A 19,315-nucleotide genomic window follows, 5' to 3' on the forward strand; every position below is an offset into this window, starting at 1 on the left:
ACACAAATCTGAATATTTTTCTTACACAAAACATTTCATAACATTGCTGCACTTTAAATTTTTGATATTTTAATATCTTCACATAACAATAGGGAAGGACCTTTCTCATCCTTTACAGCTATGTATTGCTGTATTCCGTTACATAGATGTACCATGATTTACAAGTGGGAAAAAGAGGGTGAGGATAGGTAAGTACCTTGACCAAGGTCATATGGCAAGTAAGTGGAGCTATTTAACCACCTCAGCTAGAGTCTAATTATAAAGAGTAATTCAGAGAATTCTTTCCTCAAGGAATCAGACTCAAGGCCAGGGGGCTGCTAGCATATATACACATATATAACCTGGTTTTGGTGCAAATCTTTTTGTTTATATTTGCTTCATTGTTCCTAGTATTCTCTTCCTTTGCATTTTGTTTTCTTAAGGATTTCCATAATTCCTCAGTTTTATTTCCTGAGCATTTCTTTAATTTGGCATCACCTAACAGTTCTTAAAGACAGGAAAACTTTCAGGGAATTTCCTTAACAAAAGAGCATTTCTAAGACAAATGTTTATAGTTGAGTTGGAACCACAGTTTCTAATCAACTGTCATTTCTGATGCCTAGTTTGGACAACCATTAGCTGACTCCTTTAACCACTTCGGTCCGAGAGTTGACTATAGTCAATAGCCACAGATGAACGCGCACAGCGACTGTAGCTGACGGCCGTGACATGAAGGCGCATAGCTGAGCGTCGACTTTAGCCGACAGCCGTGATATGACTTTTCTAATTTTTCATTTATCGAAATAAAATTGTGAACATTTAAAAATAACGTAATGAAAACATACATGTGTATGTTACCTATTCTGATTTACATTACAAGTAAAGCTGCCTGTAAAGTAAAACAAGCTTTCAGTGCTTTAAAGCTTTCCTCATCACACAAGAGCAAAATTCGTGGTCAATGCGCAGCACAAACCATCGTGCGGACTATGAGTGCCGGCTGTGGGCAAGGGTTCGCGGCCGGTGGGCGCTGTACCGAAGTGGTTAATGTGAGACTTTAAGGCAGATGGAAGTTTGACAGACCTAAGAATGGTAAGAGAGTTTGAGTTTGGAGAGGTCTTGGTTAGGATGAGAGGAGTTTATAGATTTACTCATGCAGGGATTAATAGATCAAAGCTGTCAACACTCCACACTAGGGGTCCTCAAACTCTTTAAACAGGGGGCCAGTTCACTGTTCCCCAGACCGTTGGAGGGCCGGACTATAGTTGAAAAAAAACTATGAACAAATTCCTGTGCACCCTGCACATAGCTTATTTTGAAGTAAAAAAACAAACGGGCAAAAACACCCGCATGTGGCCTGTGGGCCGTAGTTTGAGGACGCCTGCTTTACACACACACAAATGCACAAAATTGTAACTTCTGACAATTTCAGGGAGAAGCAGAGTGAAACTTTGATAGAAATGGCATGGCCATTGGTAGAAACCTAAAGAGTGCCACAAAGTGTAGTCTGAAAATCAAACATAAGAGGTTTAACCAATACATGTGGCTAAGAGGGGTTTCAGAATCTCAGAACTGTAAATTATGGCGAAAATGTTTAGCCTTTGCTTTAGAGAGAACGTATTGATTTGAATTATCAAATATGATGCCCTGTTAACAGCTAAAATGTCTGTGAAAGACAAAACTAGTTTTCAGGTTGATTCTTTCAACAAATTCACTCTTGCAGGGCAGCTGCCTGGGACAGGCAATTTTTTCTGACTTGTACAACCATTGAAAATAGAGTGATTCTTGTTTTGAGATAAAAATTGGCATGTTTAAAAGAATAACTTAGAAAAAGAAAGGGCATATGAAAGCTGGCACAATCTAGTACAAAAAGCACAATTTTAAGTGTACTACACCATTCTTGTGCAAAGTAGGCAATCACATGTTTGTTGCTCTGTATTTTGGGTTCCAAATGGAAGAAATTTTATGTGATGCATAATTATTCTTTCAGTGGGGATTTTTTCTCTTCAAATTGAAGAATGGTAGATTTGACTATCAAATCTAAAACAAAGGCTTTGAGTTGATTGCTAGCCTCTTGATACTTCTTTAAAATCTTTTAAATTGTGAAATATAAAGCATGCAACAAAAGTGAATAGAACACAAAGCGGAGCTCTATGTATCCATTGCCCAGATCAAGACCAGACCTTGACAGTCCCTCTGGAAGTCTCTCGTCCCATCCCAGTCACAACCCCTCCCATGCATCAGTAACTACTATCCAGATTGTCAAAGCAATCACTTTTTTTACAGTTTATTTTTACTACCAAAGTATGGATCTCTAAATGCTATAATTTAGCTTTGTCAATTTTTGAACTTAGAAATACAGTATTGGATTTGTTTGCTTTTCCATTAAGCTTGGCTGTCAGATTCACATTTATTATTGGAAGTAGCAATAGTTCCTTTTTTTTCAGTACTGAATAGTACTCCAACCTTGATGGCATTTTAGGTTGTTTTCAATTTGGGGCTGTTTAAAACAATGCTATGAATAATCTTACTCTTGTCTCTTGGTGCATTTAGGCATGTGTTTCAGTTGGACGTTTACTTAGGAGAAGAATTATATCTATCATCTAATAGATACTGCCACAAGGCAGTCTAGGAAAGTTTGCAAATGATGGATACAAATACAGTTCAGATTGGGTTCAGAGGAATCTTAGAACCATCCAGAGTTGCTTCAAAGAAGTCAAGTTGAGGGCGACAGGCAAGAGGATGGCTCAGCAGGTGTGCAGGCCCAGTCTGTTTCAGCTGGGGTTTTTTTTGTTTTGTTTTTTAAGACAGAGTATCACTCTCTTGCCTGGACTAAAGTGCCGTGGCATCAGCCTAGCTCACAGCAATCTCAAACTCCTGGGTTCAAGCGATCCTTCTGCCTCAGCCTCCCGAGTAGCTGGGACTACAGGCATGTGCCACCATGCCCGGCTTTTTTCCTATATATTTTTGGTTGGCCAATTAATTTCTTTGTTTTTAGTAGAGACAGGGTCTCGGTCTTCCTCAGGCTGGTTTCAAACTCCTGACCTTGAGCAATCTGCCTGCCTCCGCCTCCCAGAGTGCTAAGATTACAGGCATGAGCCACCACGCCCAGCCTGTTTCAGCTGTTTAAGGAACTGGAAAAGGAGACTAAATAGGGTGACCACTTGAGTAGTTATTTTATTTGACTAGGTGAATGATTATGAGAACTTCATGCATGCTGGAGAGGGGCGATGGGAATAGAAATATGGATGTCATTTCCAATGCCCAAACTGCCAGGTAGGTTGAGTGTTGGGGCCCGGATACTTCACAAAGGAAATGCAGTCGAGTAGACGACGTAATGAGCCGAGGAGTACCAGGAGATGGCTGCAAGCACAGGCTGTGGACTCTGGCCAGCTGTGAGGTCTGGTTCTGCCAAAGACTGTGAACTTGGGTAAATAACCTCACCCTCATTTTTTCAGTTCTGAAACGAGGTTAATATAATAATAAGACCTACCTCTCAAAGTTAAGAAAATTAAGGGCGGTAATACAAATAAAATTCCTGGCACAGAGCCAGTAATAAGCACTAGTTGTTAGCCACTGCTGTATTACTGTTAGCCACTTAGTGTTCAAGATTGACCGTACTTGTTAGAACTAAGGAGAACCTGCTTCCAGCTAGTAAAGTGTAAGAGAGAAAGACTTCTGGAAATGATTTGGAAAAAGCAATGCTACAAAGATAAATTTTAGATGTTATAACTCCTTTAGGCACTCATGTAAATAAACTTGAATTAAGCATGCACATCCTAACAGCTGGGTCCCTACAAGACTTTGCACCATGAACTACTGTGTGAACACCCTGGAAATGTTTGACATCTTGTTTCTATAAAGGTACTGTTTTTGTCATGTAGCTAGTGCATAGTGGGACCTAAACCCCATATAAAAGTGGTAGATTAGAATTTGAAAACAAGGTTGATAAGAGGTAGGAGTGTGTGCATGGGAGCGCGCACACACGCTCAGGTTCTGTTGCCGTTTCTGAGTGCAGGGATAGAATCCAAATGGTTTTAAAACAAACTGTGATCTAATTAATTATGTTGTCCTAACAGAACAGCTGTGATCTACAGGGCATCTAAAAAAGTGACATAGTGGTTTGCTCCTTGGCTGCACAGTAGTCTGCACCTGGGCAGATTTTAAAACATCCCACCCCAGAGACAGATGTAATTGGTCTGGAGTGGGCCTGTGCATTACTTTTTTTAAAGCTCTTTATGCAACCCTAAATATGCAGCTAGGACTGGGCGCGGTGGCTCACGCCTATAATCCTAGCACTCTGGGAGGCCAAGGCGGGTGGATTGCTCCAGGTCAGGAGTTCAAAACCAGCCTGAGCAAGAGCAAAACCCCGTCTCTACTATAAATAGAAAGAAACTAATTGGCCAACTAAAAAAAAAAAAAATTAGCCAGGCATGGTGGCGCATGCCTGTAGTCCCAGCTACTTGGGAGGCTGAGGCAGCAGGATTGCTTGAGCCCAGGAGCTTGGGTTGCTGTGAGCTAGGCTGACGCCATGGGACTCGCTCTAGCCTGGGCAACAAAGTGAGACTCTGTCTCAAAAAAAAAAAAAAAATGCAGCTAGGTTGCAAACCACTGGACACATTGCATTTCTGTCAGTGCCCAAGAGGGACAATAGCTGTCCTGATCATATAGGCAGGAATTTCCAAAGTAAATATGGAGGAAATTTCAAGACATTCATATCTATTATCTCAATCTTCACAGTATCCTATAAGGTAGGTAGATAGGCAGCTCCCCTATTATAGGCAAGTCAGGCTCAGTGGCAACATATTCGAGGTCACAAACATATTCTGGGCCCTACTTCTCTGTGAGCTTTAAAACCAAGACGCCTTCCTTACCACCAGAAATGGATTATCTTCTCTAGTGTACACATGATGCAGGGAGGGGGTATGCTCTGGAAAGTCCATTTCCTTACAGACTCAAGGGTTTCTCAGTCCACAAAGCCAGTGCTTACTGATTACAGACTAGAACCCATTCAGTTGCCAGAAGAGGCCAACCTCTTCCCTGGGGAGCTCAGTGTGGGGAGGCACTAGACACTAGACAAATTCCTATCACCACCGGTTTCAGAGTGGGAAGTTGTCAGTTCTCCAATCTACACCAAACTCCTTTAGTCCCTTCTCCCACCCTCACCCCAAACAGTGAGGCCTGCAATTTGGAAGAGATTTTTTTTGATCATGTAATTTTTGTTCACTGTATGAAATCTGGAAGCCAAACAAAAGCATAAAGGGAAAAACAAATCATCTATACCCAGAAACAATTTCTATTAATAATTTGTATTGGGTTTTTTTTTTTTTTAGACAGAGTCTCACTCTATTGCCTGGGCTACAGTGCCATGGCATCAGCCCCGCTCATGACAACTTCAAACTCCTGGGCTCAAGCAATCCTCCTGCCTCAGCCTCCCAAGTAGCTGGGACTAGACCTACACCACCATGCCCAGCTAATTTTTTCTATATATTTTTAGTTGGCCAATTAATTTTTTCTATTTTTAGTAGAGATAGGGTCTCGCTCTTAGGCTGGTTTCGAACTCCTGACCTTGAGCGATCCGCCTGCCTCAGCCTCCCAGAGTGCTAGGATTACAGGCATGAGCCACTTCATCTGGCCTTTTGGTTTGTTTTTTTTTAAAGATAGTATAATTGTATATAGTTTGTGTCTATTTTTTTCCTTCACCTAATGTTAGAATACATTCTCCCATTTTTTCCCTTTAAACATTTGAAATAACTGCAAAATACCTTCACATGAGTAAACTATAGTTTAACCATCCCCTTCAAATTTTCCACTAACATTGGAAAAAAATAGCATATGGACCCAGGATGTTTATATCATTATGGAAAGAGTATATGACCTTTTAAGACTTTCCATATATATTTTCAAATTGCCTTTCAGAAAAATTGTACAATTTGCATTCCTACCAGTAGTGTTTGGTCATGGCACTCTTGCCAGAATTAAAAATCATCAGTTTTATAAAATTTAAAATAGTAATTTGATTGTGAAGTTGAACACTTCATGTTTTAAACACTTCTACTGAGCCACTGAAACATTTTGAGCCATCTTTTCAAAATGCAAATCTGATGTCAAACACCTCCTTGCATAACATATTCCCTAAGAAAATGTCCTACCAATCTTCATCCCAGCCATTCTAGGATTAGGGATGCCATGCTATCTCTGGCCAGATCTGCTTTTACTTCTATTTTTTCGGCCAGCTCATACTTTCTCTCCCTGCCTAGTTAACCTTTTAGCTCTTAGCTGAAGCATCACCTCCCTGACCACTTACATTCTATTAACTCCTCAGATTCATGAAGCACCTGGTAGCCCTCCCTTTTGCACCCTTATCAGTTACATACATGTACCTGTTGCTCCATTATAGCTCCATGAAGGTAAGAATGGTATTGTTTTGCTCACTCTTCCCTAGCATTCAGCACTTCCTTGCTGGCACTATCTACTGAATTAATAATATGACCAAAACTATGCTGTTGGATTAGTCTGTAGTGTCTAAGATGAACTGGTTTGTACAGAATCTAAGTAATAGTTAAGACTGTTGAAAAAGGTCAAATGGTAACGTGGCAGGTAACTAGAGCTGGGTTTTATTACTCGATCAATATCCCTTCCCCATCCCTCTCTTCCCCATGTAGTCAGTCACACCCTCTTCTACCTTATTCATTTCTCTATATCAGCCCTTGCACCCATGTGTTACTATATGTTAATTTATGTATGTGAACTCAACAGGCCCAAGTCAAGCTTGGACTTTGATATATAGCAATCCTAGATCTGAATCTTGGCTCCATCACTTAAGAATCCTGTGAAACTAGAGTAATTCAGTGAATCCTTTATGCATCTCAATTTTCTCATCAAAGATAATTACCAGAATTGTTTTTATAAAGTATAATACATACAACATATCAAATGTTTTAGAGTGCCTGGCACATACTAAAAGCTTAATACACTTACTACTGTACTATTATTTTTAATATTGTATGGTAAGATTAAATCTGACACAAGAATCTAGCAATTCCATACACATGGAAGGTATGCATTGTTTGATGAACTGAATATTTACTAAGATCTTATGAATAATGAATCTTATGTGCTCAGTCACAATATCAAAGGTTGACTATCAGGTAGGTGATAGATCTATAATACAATCCTTTCAGAGAACAATTTAGCAGTCTCTGCCCAAGTTTAAAATGTGCAATTCTAAATAAAAACAAAAAAGAAAAATGTGCATACCCTGAAATACATGTAACCTACTACACAAAAATTGAGGTTCATAGAGATAAGTCACAGAGTGTTCATTAAAGCATTGTTTCCAATAGCCAAAAACTGCCATAACTTACATGGCCACCAACACGGGAACATAATGTAGCCAATATAAAGAACATAGCACATTTATATATACTGACATTAGAATATGTTTTAAAGTTATTAAGGGGACTAAAGATGCAGGACAATTTACAGAATATAATTCATGTGCTGAGAAAAAGATCTACGAAACCTGCTTTCCTAGAACCTTAAAAAACACATTTTTGTAAATGCATTGAAGAGTTTTGGAAAGATACACAGACCTTTCTGGTGGTTCTCTCTGAACAGAAAAATCAGCTTAAGAAAACAAGTCTTACGGTACATATAATTGAATTTTTTAAAAATTATGCATTGTGGGCTGGGTACAGGGGCTCACACCTGTACATTAGCACCAAAGTGCTAATCCTAGCACTTTGGGAGGCTGAGGTGGGAGGACTACTTGAGGTTAGGAAGGACTACTTGAGGTCAGGAGTTCAAGACTAGCCTGAGCAAAAGCAAGATCACATCTATACAAAAAATAGAAAAATCAGCCAGACATGGTGGTACAGGTCTGTACTCTCAACCACTCAGGAGGCTGAGGCAGGAGAATTGCTTGAGCCCAGGAGATTGAAGTTGCAGTGATCTATGATGACACCACTGCACTCTAGCCTGGACAGCAGACCAAGATCTTGTCTCAAAAAAAAAAAAGAAAGAAAAGCATTGTGTATAATTACATTTTAAAATTTTTTATGGATAAATAACTGCCCATGATATTCTACTTCAAGGACTTAATCCCCCCCCCAAAATCTGAAACTGGTACAAAGATTTACCTACAAAGACATTTACATCAGTCTTATTTATATTAGTAAAATTTGTATTTTACTAATTTATTTCCTTTATATTTGTAAAAACAACTTAATATCCGATAGCAGAGGTACATTTATGTAACAAATTCTATAGAGCCATTAAAAATCATGCTGTAGAATTTTTATTAAAATGGAGAATTCTCAATACATCAAGTGAAAAGGATAGGTTACAACACAGTTATGTGCAGTTTGATAAGCATTAGAGACTTTTTTTTTTTTTTTTGAGACAGAGTCTCCCTGTCGTGGCTAGAGTGCAGTGCCCTCATCATAGCTCACTGCAACCTCAAACTCCTGGGTTCAAGAAATCCTCCTGCCTCCACCACCTGAGTAGCTGGGACTACAGGCACAGTCTCGCTATGCTCAGGCTCATCTTGAACTCCTGGCCTCAAATGGTCCTCTCACCTCAGCCTCCCAGCCAGAGTGACAGGATTACAGGTGTAAGCAACCACACCCAGCCAGAATTTGTTACCTTTGAATGGTAGGATTACAGGTGATTTTTCCCCTTTTTTCAGTCTCTTCCCTCTTTTACAAATTTACTAAAGTTTTTCTAATCTCCTACAATAATTATATAGTCAGGGGGAAACTGCTATTAAAATATATGCTGATAGCTAACTCTAAGCATGCTTTCGAGCTTGAACATTAATGTAAACATGATGCTAGTGACTTTGTTACAAATGCAATACTTCAACACATGTTTTTTTTTGTTTGTTTTTGTTTTTTTTATTTATTTTTTTTGAGACAGAGTCTCACTTTATTGTCCAGGCTAGAGTGAGTGCCGTGGCGTCACCCTAGCTCACAGCAACCTCAAACTCCTGGGCTCGAGTGATCCTTCTGCCTCAGCCTCCCGAGTAGCTGGGACTACAGGCATGCGCCACTATGCCCGGCTAATTTTTTTTATATATATATATCAGTTGGCCAATCAATTTCTTTCTATTTATAGTAGAGACGGGGTCTCGCTCTTGCTCAGGCTGGTTTTGAACTCCTGACCTTGAGCAATCCACCCGCCTCGGCCTCCCAAGAGCTAGGATTACAGGCGTGAGCCACCGCGCCCGGCCTCAACACATGTTTGAAAAGGGTTATAATCAAGTAAAAGTCACCATTTCCCAGAAACCTTCATAATAAAATGTTAAAGACACTACTTTGTTTATCAAAAGAATTTATTAGAAAATATTACACACTACATATTTAAGAGTATTATTTCAGTAGACAGCACTCCAACCTCATACTACAAACAATGTCTCATGGACCGTGGGGCAACCACTGTGCTTCTGAAGCTACATCTTTTGGATGGAACATTCAAACAGTATACACTGAAATCATTTAAAGGAAGGTAATAAAATGTAATTATAAAAAAAAAAATCATAAAACTTTTGGAATGTTAAAATCATAGATAACTTCTATTAGTCTCAAAATTCTAGGCATCTATATAGCCTAAAATATCGGTCAATGTGACTAGTAAGTTAAAGGGACCAAGGTTTCAAAGGTCAATACTGAATCTTGATAAATAACAATATGTAACCCTACAAATGTTTTTTAAGTCTGTGCACATGCAAAATTAATGTGAATTTCTGGAAAAAAGCAAGAATGGGGAATGTTAATGCAACATACTTTTTCAACATAAAGCATGCATTTTCTAACATATTCTTAAACATTTCAAAATTTAAAAAGGTTGAATTCTAATCCAGAAACATTTCTCATTAGCTATTTTAAATGCAGTCTAACCAGTGCCCCAGATACGGAACACATACTTGTTATTTTCAAGAAAGGTAGAAATAATTCATGAGAGTACTACCAAACATAGGAGAGTTTAACTCTTGACCATACCACGTAGGTTTTCTCCAAAAGTTTAAAATTTCTTTGCAAAAGCTAAACGGTATAAGCACATTTTAAAACGTCACCTAATTCACTAAATGTCACTGAAAGAAAATGCAGAGTTTGTATTGTGTGGTTAATCAGCATAAGCACAGCAATTTGCTACAAAACTTTTAAAGTGTGAACCAGCCTTAACTCAAAATAGATTGAAAGTTCCCACAATTGTTTCTAGAGTTCTTAACCAAAACAACCGAGGTGTGCATTGATATTTGAAACACTGTCTTAGTATTTTCTTAGAAGAAATATACTCCAAACTTCATCATAATCTACACACAAACTTTAATTAAAAATATATACGTCAGTAGAATACCATATTACAAATGCCCAGAAATGTAGAATGAAGATCAAAAACTGCTTGGAAATACTTTTAGGATTATACTCATAACCTAACAAAGCTCATGAACTAGCACAATCATAATGGGAGCCAACATTTCAAAATATTTTGCCTATCAAAGCTAGCACCAGGAAAATATTATGCACATAAAATTAAAAAACAGATAATCTTTACTTTAGAAAAGCACAGTCCTATAGAGTATTGCTCTCACTAAAGAGTTTAGCTAGTAAAACGATCAGTTTATCTCACTGAGACATTTATCTACCTTGGATCCATTAAGATCTTATTTGAACAGCTTTCCAGTTATTTGGTATCTATTGAAAATTGTTACTGGAACAAAATACAGTTTATCATGGAGAAAACCCACTGTTCTTTTAAGATGCCAATTAAAATAATGCCTCTCTGAACATTTTAGACTTACCTTTTATAAAAATTAACATACACTAGTATTAAAAACAAACAACCAAATCCCTAGTCCCTGAAAACCTAACCAAGACTTCATTATTCAATTTCCCCCTTTCTTTCCAAACAAAACACAAGTTTTAATGTGGAATTTTGCAATATGACTAACGGCCAACACATAGTCACCAAATTAACATTTTATTCATTGCCAAGCATTTGAGGATTTCTCAAGTGTAAAAAGAATTTCATTAGTGATTAGATAGATGAGCAACAACAACCTGAAGCCAATGCAGTGGGTCTTGAAATTCTACCTTAGTCCCAAGGAAGAAAGGGTCACAACTTAACACAATTCTCCAGTTGGCACAAATAATTTATCATCTCTGATGGGTAGAAGGTATTATGAAAGAACATAATTTCTACAATGTCAACACTTTCCCCAAATTGGTCATCTAAATTGAACAAAGATTTTGAACTGCCAAAGTTGTGATCTGGCAAATCAAACAGCTTCATCTCAACTGGGGAAAAAAAGGCACAAAAGAGAAACAAGCAGCATAACCTTTATTTGGTCACACAACAGGTGAAGAGTGTCTCAAAAGTTTGAACACTAAATTTTACTCGTGATAATTTGTCTTCTTCTATCTCAGCAATTTATTCAGATATGTGCTGTAAAAATACACATTAGGAACCCTGCAACTGGTATGTTCTATTTAATATTAGAAATATTTTTCATGGTAATACATTATTTAACTTTCTATAATTAAAGGGAAAAATCATAAAGTTCATACTTTATTTTTTAGCCTGACAGAATAAATGTATTATATATATATATATCTTGCAAAACCAGTGCACTTAGAAGTCTCTAATTTATGCACTCCGTTGTTTTAATCAAAAGCTGTACATCTTCCGTATCCACACTATAACACAGTCCTAATAAAAATGCACCTTCCTCTAAACACTTTACTTTCCCTTGAAATTTTCTTTTCAGGTGGAGGGGAAGGAAGGGTATAGAAGTTGCAGTGCAGAACTATTATTTATTTAGAACAAAACATTATATCCTACGTTAAAAAAAATAATTTTATCAAAACCAAATTTCAATCACAGTTATGCATGATTTTCAGTTAATGGTACATGTTGAAATTGCACTTTGCAGATATCTTGATAATGTCCTTTATAGTGCTCCCCAATTCAGCCTATGTTTTTTTCAGTAGACACAGGTTCTTCCAGAGTTTTCTTTTGGCTCCCCTTCCGTGAATATTTGTATTTGTCTACATAGGCTTTAACCAGATTTGCCACTTTAGTAGAATTTACTTCACCGCTTTTACTATGACAAACCTAAGAAAAAAGGGGGGAAAAACTTTTTTCAAGCTTAAAGGGATTAAAGCAAAATGGAAAGCTTTGTGAAAAATAACCCCAAAGAGATAACCAGACTTATTTTCACATTTCCTATCACATACAAACTTATTCAAAAGGTAAAAAAGCAGACAAGAATTACTAGGAGCTAGCTTTTATTATTTTAATTAAACTTAAGCATTCCTTTATTAAAAATAGAAGTGGTTCAAAACAATATGCACATAACTCCACTAAAGCTGTAACTTACTTTATCTACTGCTTTCCGTACAATTTCTTTATATTCTTCCTTGGTGATATCTTTATTTTGGTAAAATGGTTTAATGGCCAATTTTACCTCTTGCGCTGCTTTTTCTTGAATTTGCAATTTCTGATGAAAAGAAAATGTATAATTATTATTTGCCAACCACATACTTTCAAGAAGCTTCTTTGACAATATGAAATTGAAAATATTCCACCTTTACATTAAAAGAAAATTCAAATATCAGTGTGACAAATATAAAAGTTATTTACTAATACATATATCAAATATTTCTAAAAATAATTATGAAATATTACTAATTCATTGGGCATCAACACATCAAGATAGAACCCTTCAAATAATACTGGGATTTAAGACTGCTAACAATAAATTCTCTTCACCATTCATACAATAGAAAGCTGGTATTTTTTCATCTTTATCATATACAGAATTATGTAGGTTGCTCTCAACCTTGAACTTGCCTTGTCTGTCTTCGAGCTATCTGCGCTGGCTTCCACTGTAACACTTACTTTGCTTTCTGCCAATTTTACAGCAGCATTAGAGGCTTTGCTGTGACTTGAAGACGAAGTATTACCAGAACTTGGTCCCTGAACTGTTCCCACATTTCCTGGGGCTGCTGTCGGAGCAGGCAAGACTGGTGTACTCATGTTATTACTTACATGAGAAGAACTAGGAACACCCTGTTTTAAAAAGTTATCATCAGTTAACAAATTACTTGTATGCAATAAAGTCTTTTAGTTATGTATTAGATATAACATTAAAAAACAAAGCAAATCAACCTTACTACTTAAGAGAAAAGCATAATGCAGGTCATTTGTATCTAAAGAGCTATTTGAAGAAAAATAAGTAACATTCTTAAATGGAGCCTAATTTAGATGTCAAGATCACTTTAAAAGTATAAATGTGTAAAGTTTTGACAGTAACTAAAAACAAGTAGGAGAAGAATAGCACTTAAAGAACTGTATCTTTCCTGCAAAGCTATTAAGTAAGTGCCCTGATTTTATAGACTGGAGAAACTGAGGCAGTGAAGGCAAATGGCCTACAGTGAGATGACAGCAGAAAAAGATACAAGATCCCAAATTCTAAAATCCCATTTCCCTACTCTTCCAACTACATATAACAGTCAGGATTCTAGAATTTTTAAAAGGCAGGCATAAAACTATAAGTAACAAAATGTTTGCAAATTATTCAAATTTTCTGTCTCAGAAGTACTTCTTCCTTTTTAGCAATGGTAAGTTAATGAAAATAAAACATAGATGGTAACTGATAATAAACACCTTTATCTACTGTTTGGACAAGACAATACAAGCCTCATCACAGTACTTAATCTCTAGTTCCCAGTCCTCCACCCCAAAAATCCAAGAAAACAAAAAATTTTATAGCGCCCACTACGTGATTCTAGTTTGGCTCACAATTTGGTCTTCTTAATCTGACAAAAAACTGTTTAGATATAAATAACGGCACACTGTGGCTTATATTTGATGATATGTATTCAATGAATTTCGTTATTTGGGGCTTGGGGTGTCTGGAGAAGGACAGTGAAAGAGGGATTTATGAAAGTTTCCTAACTGTGATCAAATAAACAATTGTTTTTGGATGCCAGGACTCCCTTTCTTGAACATCTGTCTCTAATACCTAAAATGTTTACAATGGTGTTGATTAAACCTGAGTTGCTAAAAACATACCTGCAATTGCTTTCCATCTGGTTGTGAAGCAATGTAGTTGACTTGTTGGGATGGTGGGGGAGGGGGTGGTGGTGGTGGTAGTCCCTGAGACACACTGGTAGGAGCAGCTACCTGCATAAGAGGCACTCCTGTGTGGAGATGCAAAGGTAGCTGAGGATGAATGTTAAATGGATTGCGTTGGATGTTCATCAAAGGAGCATGAACACCCACTGGATATGGGAAGATATTCATAGGCTGCTGTTGTGCATTCATTTGTTGCTGCATTACATTCATTTGTGGTTGCATCATATTTATAGGCAGCTGAGAACCATCAATTTGTTGGTTTGTTTGGTCTTTCAGGTTAGAATCTACCAAAAGAAAAAAGACTTGTGAAAAAAACCAGATTACAAATCTCTTTAGACAGAGAAGCAAAGAACCACTGGTTCCAGTAAAATTAAATAGCAATAAACAGTGCAACAAAACCAATCTCTGATTATTTAATTTAATCCTGTCATTTCTAAATAATGTGCACTGGTTTCCAACTAAAACATTCAAATAAAATTATTTTTAAGAATAAGTTTATACAATGACATATGTCAACAGGAGCAAAGGACCACTAGCTCAAGAAAGTTACTGACTAGTTGAAAAAGTAATCATATAAAATGAGACTTAGTTATTAAATTACAAGTAAGGTTAATCAATTTTTTATATCTTCAATAGCTTTTTTCTTGCAATGTTCTTAAAAAAAATAAGGAAAGATAAATCTTTATTTTTTTAGAAAAGTCACTTATTTTTATGAGAACAATGATCAAAAAAATTCAAGTGCACACATCTGAAATAAATGAAATAGAAGTTAAACCCTGCCTAGGAACATCCCAAATTCTTCTACTGTAACAAACAGTACATCAAATATTTAAGTCTCTGGCAAGGTTTGGAGCAAGAGTGGTGTTAAAAATATATATTAAATGTACACAAATGTATGTACATATATTCACATAATGCAAAGTAACTTGTAAACAACTGAGGTTCAGTTTAACATAAAAAATACAAATAAGGATCACATCAATTTCATACAAATAAGACATTAAATTTATAAACTTTCTTCAAATAAAACAACATCAATAAAGAAACAGAGAATATGTTACCCTGTTCAGTTGTTTCCTCTTCTTGTCTCATCCATCCAGACTGTGGACCTGAAGAATTCCTGCCTCGTCGTGAGTAATAGTTTTGTACATCTGCTGGCAGAGTCTTTCTCACAGCCCAACTAGAGGCAAATGTCCACCCAGATCTATCTGCAGGTGTATCAAATGAGAACTCTTGCTCACTTTTTCGCTTATGGGGTTGCTGTTCCACAAATTTGAAAGACTCATTCCCTGCACTATTTGAATTCCCTGAGAGGGGTTTGCGGTTTTGCCACCTACTTTCATTCTGATCGGTATAGGCAAAACTACCTCTGTAAGTGCCTCGTCCACGGTTACCTCTACCACGGTTAGACATCCAACCTGAACCAAAGTTTTTATTCCAAGAATTCCCTGAATTTTCATTTCTATTTTCTTCCCAATGAGCCTCTTTCAACTTTTCTGGATTTCTGGTCCTTGGATCAGGCCCAGAGTTTATTTTTTCTGTAACCCAATTAAGACAGTCATTTCTACGTTTTTCAGCAGAATTTGGATCATCGACATCTGGATTGATATAATTTTTTTCTTTTCTTGTATTTTCATTCTGTTTCTCTGGATCATTCTTTCTGTATCGATCATTTCCTCGTGGACATCTCCAACCATCATTTGCCCATCTTTCCTTCCACCGAGGAGAGTAACCATCTCTGTCATTTCTATTAAATGATGAACTCTTACTTTTTGTTCTGGATCTCGAGGGTGATCTAGAATGAGATCTGGACCTAGACCATCTTCTGGTTCTCCTCTCTCTTTCTCGATCTCTTCTCTGTCCATCTCTATCACTTTCTCTTTCTCTGCTCCGGGATCTGGATTTTTCTCCTGGAGAGGAATCTTTCACTCTTGACTGAGATCTTCTGTTCTCTCTAGAAGTATCTCTTCTTGGGGACAGTGATTCAGATCTTTTCCCTTCCCTTGTACTCTCTCTTTTTGGAGACCGAGATTGAGATCGCCTCCGTTCTCTTGCAATATCCTTTTTGGGGGACTGAGAACGAGATTTTTTCCGTCCTCTGACAGATTCTTTCTTAGGAGATGGTGATCGAGACTTCCTACTTTCTTTACCAGTTTCTCTTTTGGGAGATGGAGACTGGGACCGCTTCTTTTCTTGTGCAGAATCTTTGTTGGGAGACCAAGTAGTAGATGGGGAGTGAAATCTAGATCTTCGAGTACGAGGCTTTTTGGCTTTATCTATTGTATCTATTGAGCTTTCTGATGGTTGAGATACAGATTCAGTCTTTTCATTTGCAGGATCAAAAGACGGTACATTATTTTCAGAACTGAGTGCCACAGAATTTTCATTCAGTTGTTTAGAATCAGCATTTACAGATGGTTCAATTTCGGATTCATTTTGGTCACCGCAAAATGAATCACACTCCATAGGTATCGTTTCATTGTTGTCCTCACTAAAATGCTTCTGAATTTGTTCACTATGTGTTTTAGGCAACTCTGTAGATCTGGGATGTTCAATCACAGATTCACTTTTTTCTTCTAAAGATTTGTCCAACTTGGTGTTAATAAGATCATTTTTTAATAAATTATTTTCAGAGTCTTGAATACTATTGACATTTTCATTCTCAGAAGTATCACATGTTGTAATTATTTCTGTATCTTCAGTTTTAACATGCCCAAGCAACTGAATCTCTGAGTTCTCAATAGATTTTCTATCCACTCTTTGTATCATTTCACCCTCAAAGGATTCTAACTTGGGACTATCTATAAGCTCTTCTATTTTTACTGTAGAATCTTTATGATCAATAATTTCTGCTATGGGATTCTCTCTCATTTTTTCTTCATTAACTACTGACTCTGCATTCTCAGGTAACTCGGGTAAGGGACTAGATACAGGTTTGTGTACTTCACTTTCGGATCCTGAACATGGAAGAAAGTCATTTGGAGGATGATCTGTATACATATCTGCCTTTACCTCTGATTCTGAAGGTCCAAATATCTGGTCTTGATTTTCTAATGGATCACCTCCCTTTTCAGAAATATTTTCAGAAATCTCACTTTCTAAACACAAAACTTTAGCCTCTCTATCTGTGTTCTCAAGTTTTTGAATTTCCTCTTCCTCCCCAAGTAGCACAGGAGGACCCTGAGTACAAGATTCAGAATATGAAGATTCTACGTTTTCCTCTATATCACGATTCTCAGCATGTTTCTCACTTTCTATTTGCTCACTGAAACTTTGCAAGCAGTTAGCAGATTGGTCTTCTACATTTGTCTTCACAGTACAATTAGTACTACTTTCTCCATCTGATTGGTGCTCTTTTTCTAACACAGGTGGCATGTCAGATTCTGCCGTTTCTTCATCTACTGAATCACTGGAAGATGATTTTTCAGGTGGAGGTACAGAACTCCGAAGCTTCTTTTTTAATAAAGGTGGTTTTCTTCCTCTTCTTATAGACTTCCTTTTTGGAGCTTGTCTTGTTTGCTTTTCTGATGCAGCTGAAGAGGAAACACTTACAGATGGATTATTGTTACCTGGGGCATCACACCTAGAATTATTTGATACTGGGGATCTCGGAGACTGACTGACTGCCTCAGCTCTCATGTTACGTGCAGATCTCCTTGTAGGAGTTGTTGCTGCAGGTTTTCGTCTTGATCCTCTGGTATTTGACGTACCAGAAGTTTGCTTCTTTTCTTCTCCTTCTTGGGTATGTGCTAATGCCTTGCAAGAAGTATCTAGTAAAATTAAAATTTTAAAAAAGTAAATGTGTTTTAGGAAATAATAGTTTGGCTTTAGCTAATTTTAGCATACAACAATCTGTAATAGAGTAAAACAATATGCTCATAAATCAAATTATGAATAAATGTATGGCTAATAATATCTGAGTAATATAAAGTGTTCATCAGCTCTTTCTTAATGACACTGAAATAAATTATAACTAGATTTGGATCTGTGTGGGCAATTTTATAAGGAAAAAAGGGAAAATATAATTTGGCCTGCTAACTGCTATTGGCTTTATGAACTGGTATTATGCAAAAAGGGGAAAAACTGTCAAGTTACCCATGAATTGATAAAGACTCAAACTATTTGTTCATAATTAATTAACAGATATTACTTCTAAAAGATCTACAGTTTGGACACTAAAGTCCTAAACAGAAAAGAGACTTCTAATCAGTTCCTCAAAGCCTTTGAGTCATAATTTCTTAAAACTGTAAAACAGATTTTTTATTTGGGATGATTATTTTTAAATTGGCAGATAAAACTGTATGTATTTACCTTGTACAACATGTTTATAAGTATACATTGTGGAATGACTGAATCTTGCTAATTAACATCTGCATTACCTCACATAGTTATTCTTGTAGAGATCACCTTACATCTACTCTCTTAGCCAATTTTCAATATACTATAGACCCTTGAAGAATGCAGGTTTTAGGGACAACCAACTCCCCACACAGTCAAAAATCAGCATACATTTGACTCCCCCAAAACTTAATTACTAATAGCCTACTCCTGACCAGAAGCCTTACTGATAACACAACCAGTTGATTAACCATATTTTAATATGTATTATATACTGTATCCTTACAATAAAGCTAGAGAAAAGAAAATGTTAAGAAAATCGTAAGAAAGAGAAAATACATTTACAGTACTGTATTTATCAATACCATAAGTTCACACCATCTGTTTACAAGATGAATTATCTGTCTGCAATGGCAGGCAACTGCAGCTGTTGACCTAAATCTAAGGTACACATCAAGCAATTCAACTTTTCCTTGTAATGTCAAAAGTTTTCTCTACTTCTTGGGAGCACTTCCAGCATTACTAATGCCACTTCATATGGGTCCCATGGTGTCATTCAAGGTTTATGGTATTGCATTAAACATGACATTAAGTATCACCAACCTATCACCTTTTACTGCAATATGCAATTTGCTGGAACGGAAAACTGTTCACTTGGAGATGATTAGTTTTACACTGCATTTAATGGATACTCACAACACTTGAACTCACCACAGTAACAGTCAATTTTATGCCATTATGATTTAATACTGCATCTTTGTTTACATTTTTCCTGACTCTGAATGGTATCATGCACAGTCTGTGTTCGTGTGCATAAGTTTTGATAAATTTTAACTTTTATAATAGATCTGTATATATT

General features: G+C 36.9%; 1 protein-coding gene across 2 annotated transcripts in view; it reads right to left on the reverse strand.

Moving 5' to 3' along the window:
* Positions 1-6,130: 6,130 nt before the first annotated feature.
* Positions 6,131-19,315, reverse strand: part of SCAF11 (SR-related CTD associated factor 11) — a 78,353-nt gene continuing 65,168 nt past the window's right edge. The window contains exons 11-15 of one of the 2 annotated variants that reach the window (XM_076007200.1): positions 15,180-17,888; positions 14,056-14,402; positions 12,880-13,050; positions 12,359-12,478; positions 6,131-12,093 (exon numbers count right to left, since the gene is read on the reverse strand). In XM_076007200.1, the coding sequence (XP_075863315.1) occupies positions 11,947-12,093; positions 12,359-12,478; positions 12,880-13,050; positions 14,056-14,402; positions 15,180-17,888 (3,494 nt within the window). In that variant the 3' untranslated portion in view covers positions 6,131-11,946. Of the gene's footprint in view, positions 12,094-12,358; positions 12,479-12,831; positions 13,051-14,055; positions 14,403-15,179; positions 17,889-19,315 lie in introns of both variants that reach the window. The other variant, XM_012749202.2, reaches the window with a different exon arrangement.

The sequence above is a fragment of the Microcebus murinus genome, chromosome 10 (genome assembly GCF_040939455.1).
Source record: "Microcebus murinus isolate Inina chromosome 10, M.murinus_Inina_mat1.0, whole genome shotgun sequence".
Taxonomy (NCBI): Eukaryota; Metazoa; Chordata; class Mammalia; order Primates; family Cheirogaleidae; genus Microcebus; species Microcebus murinus.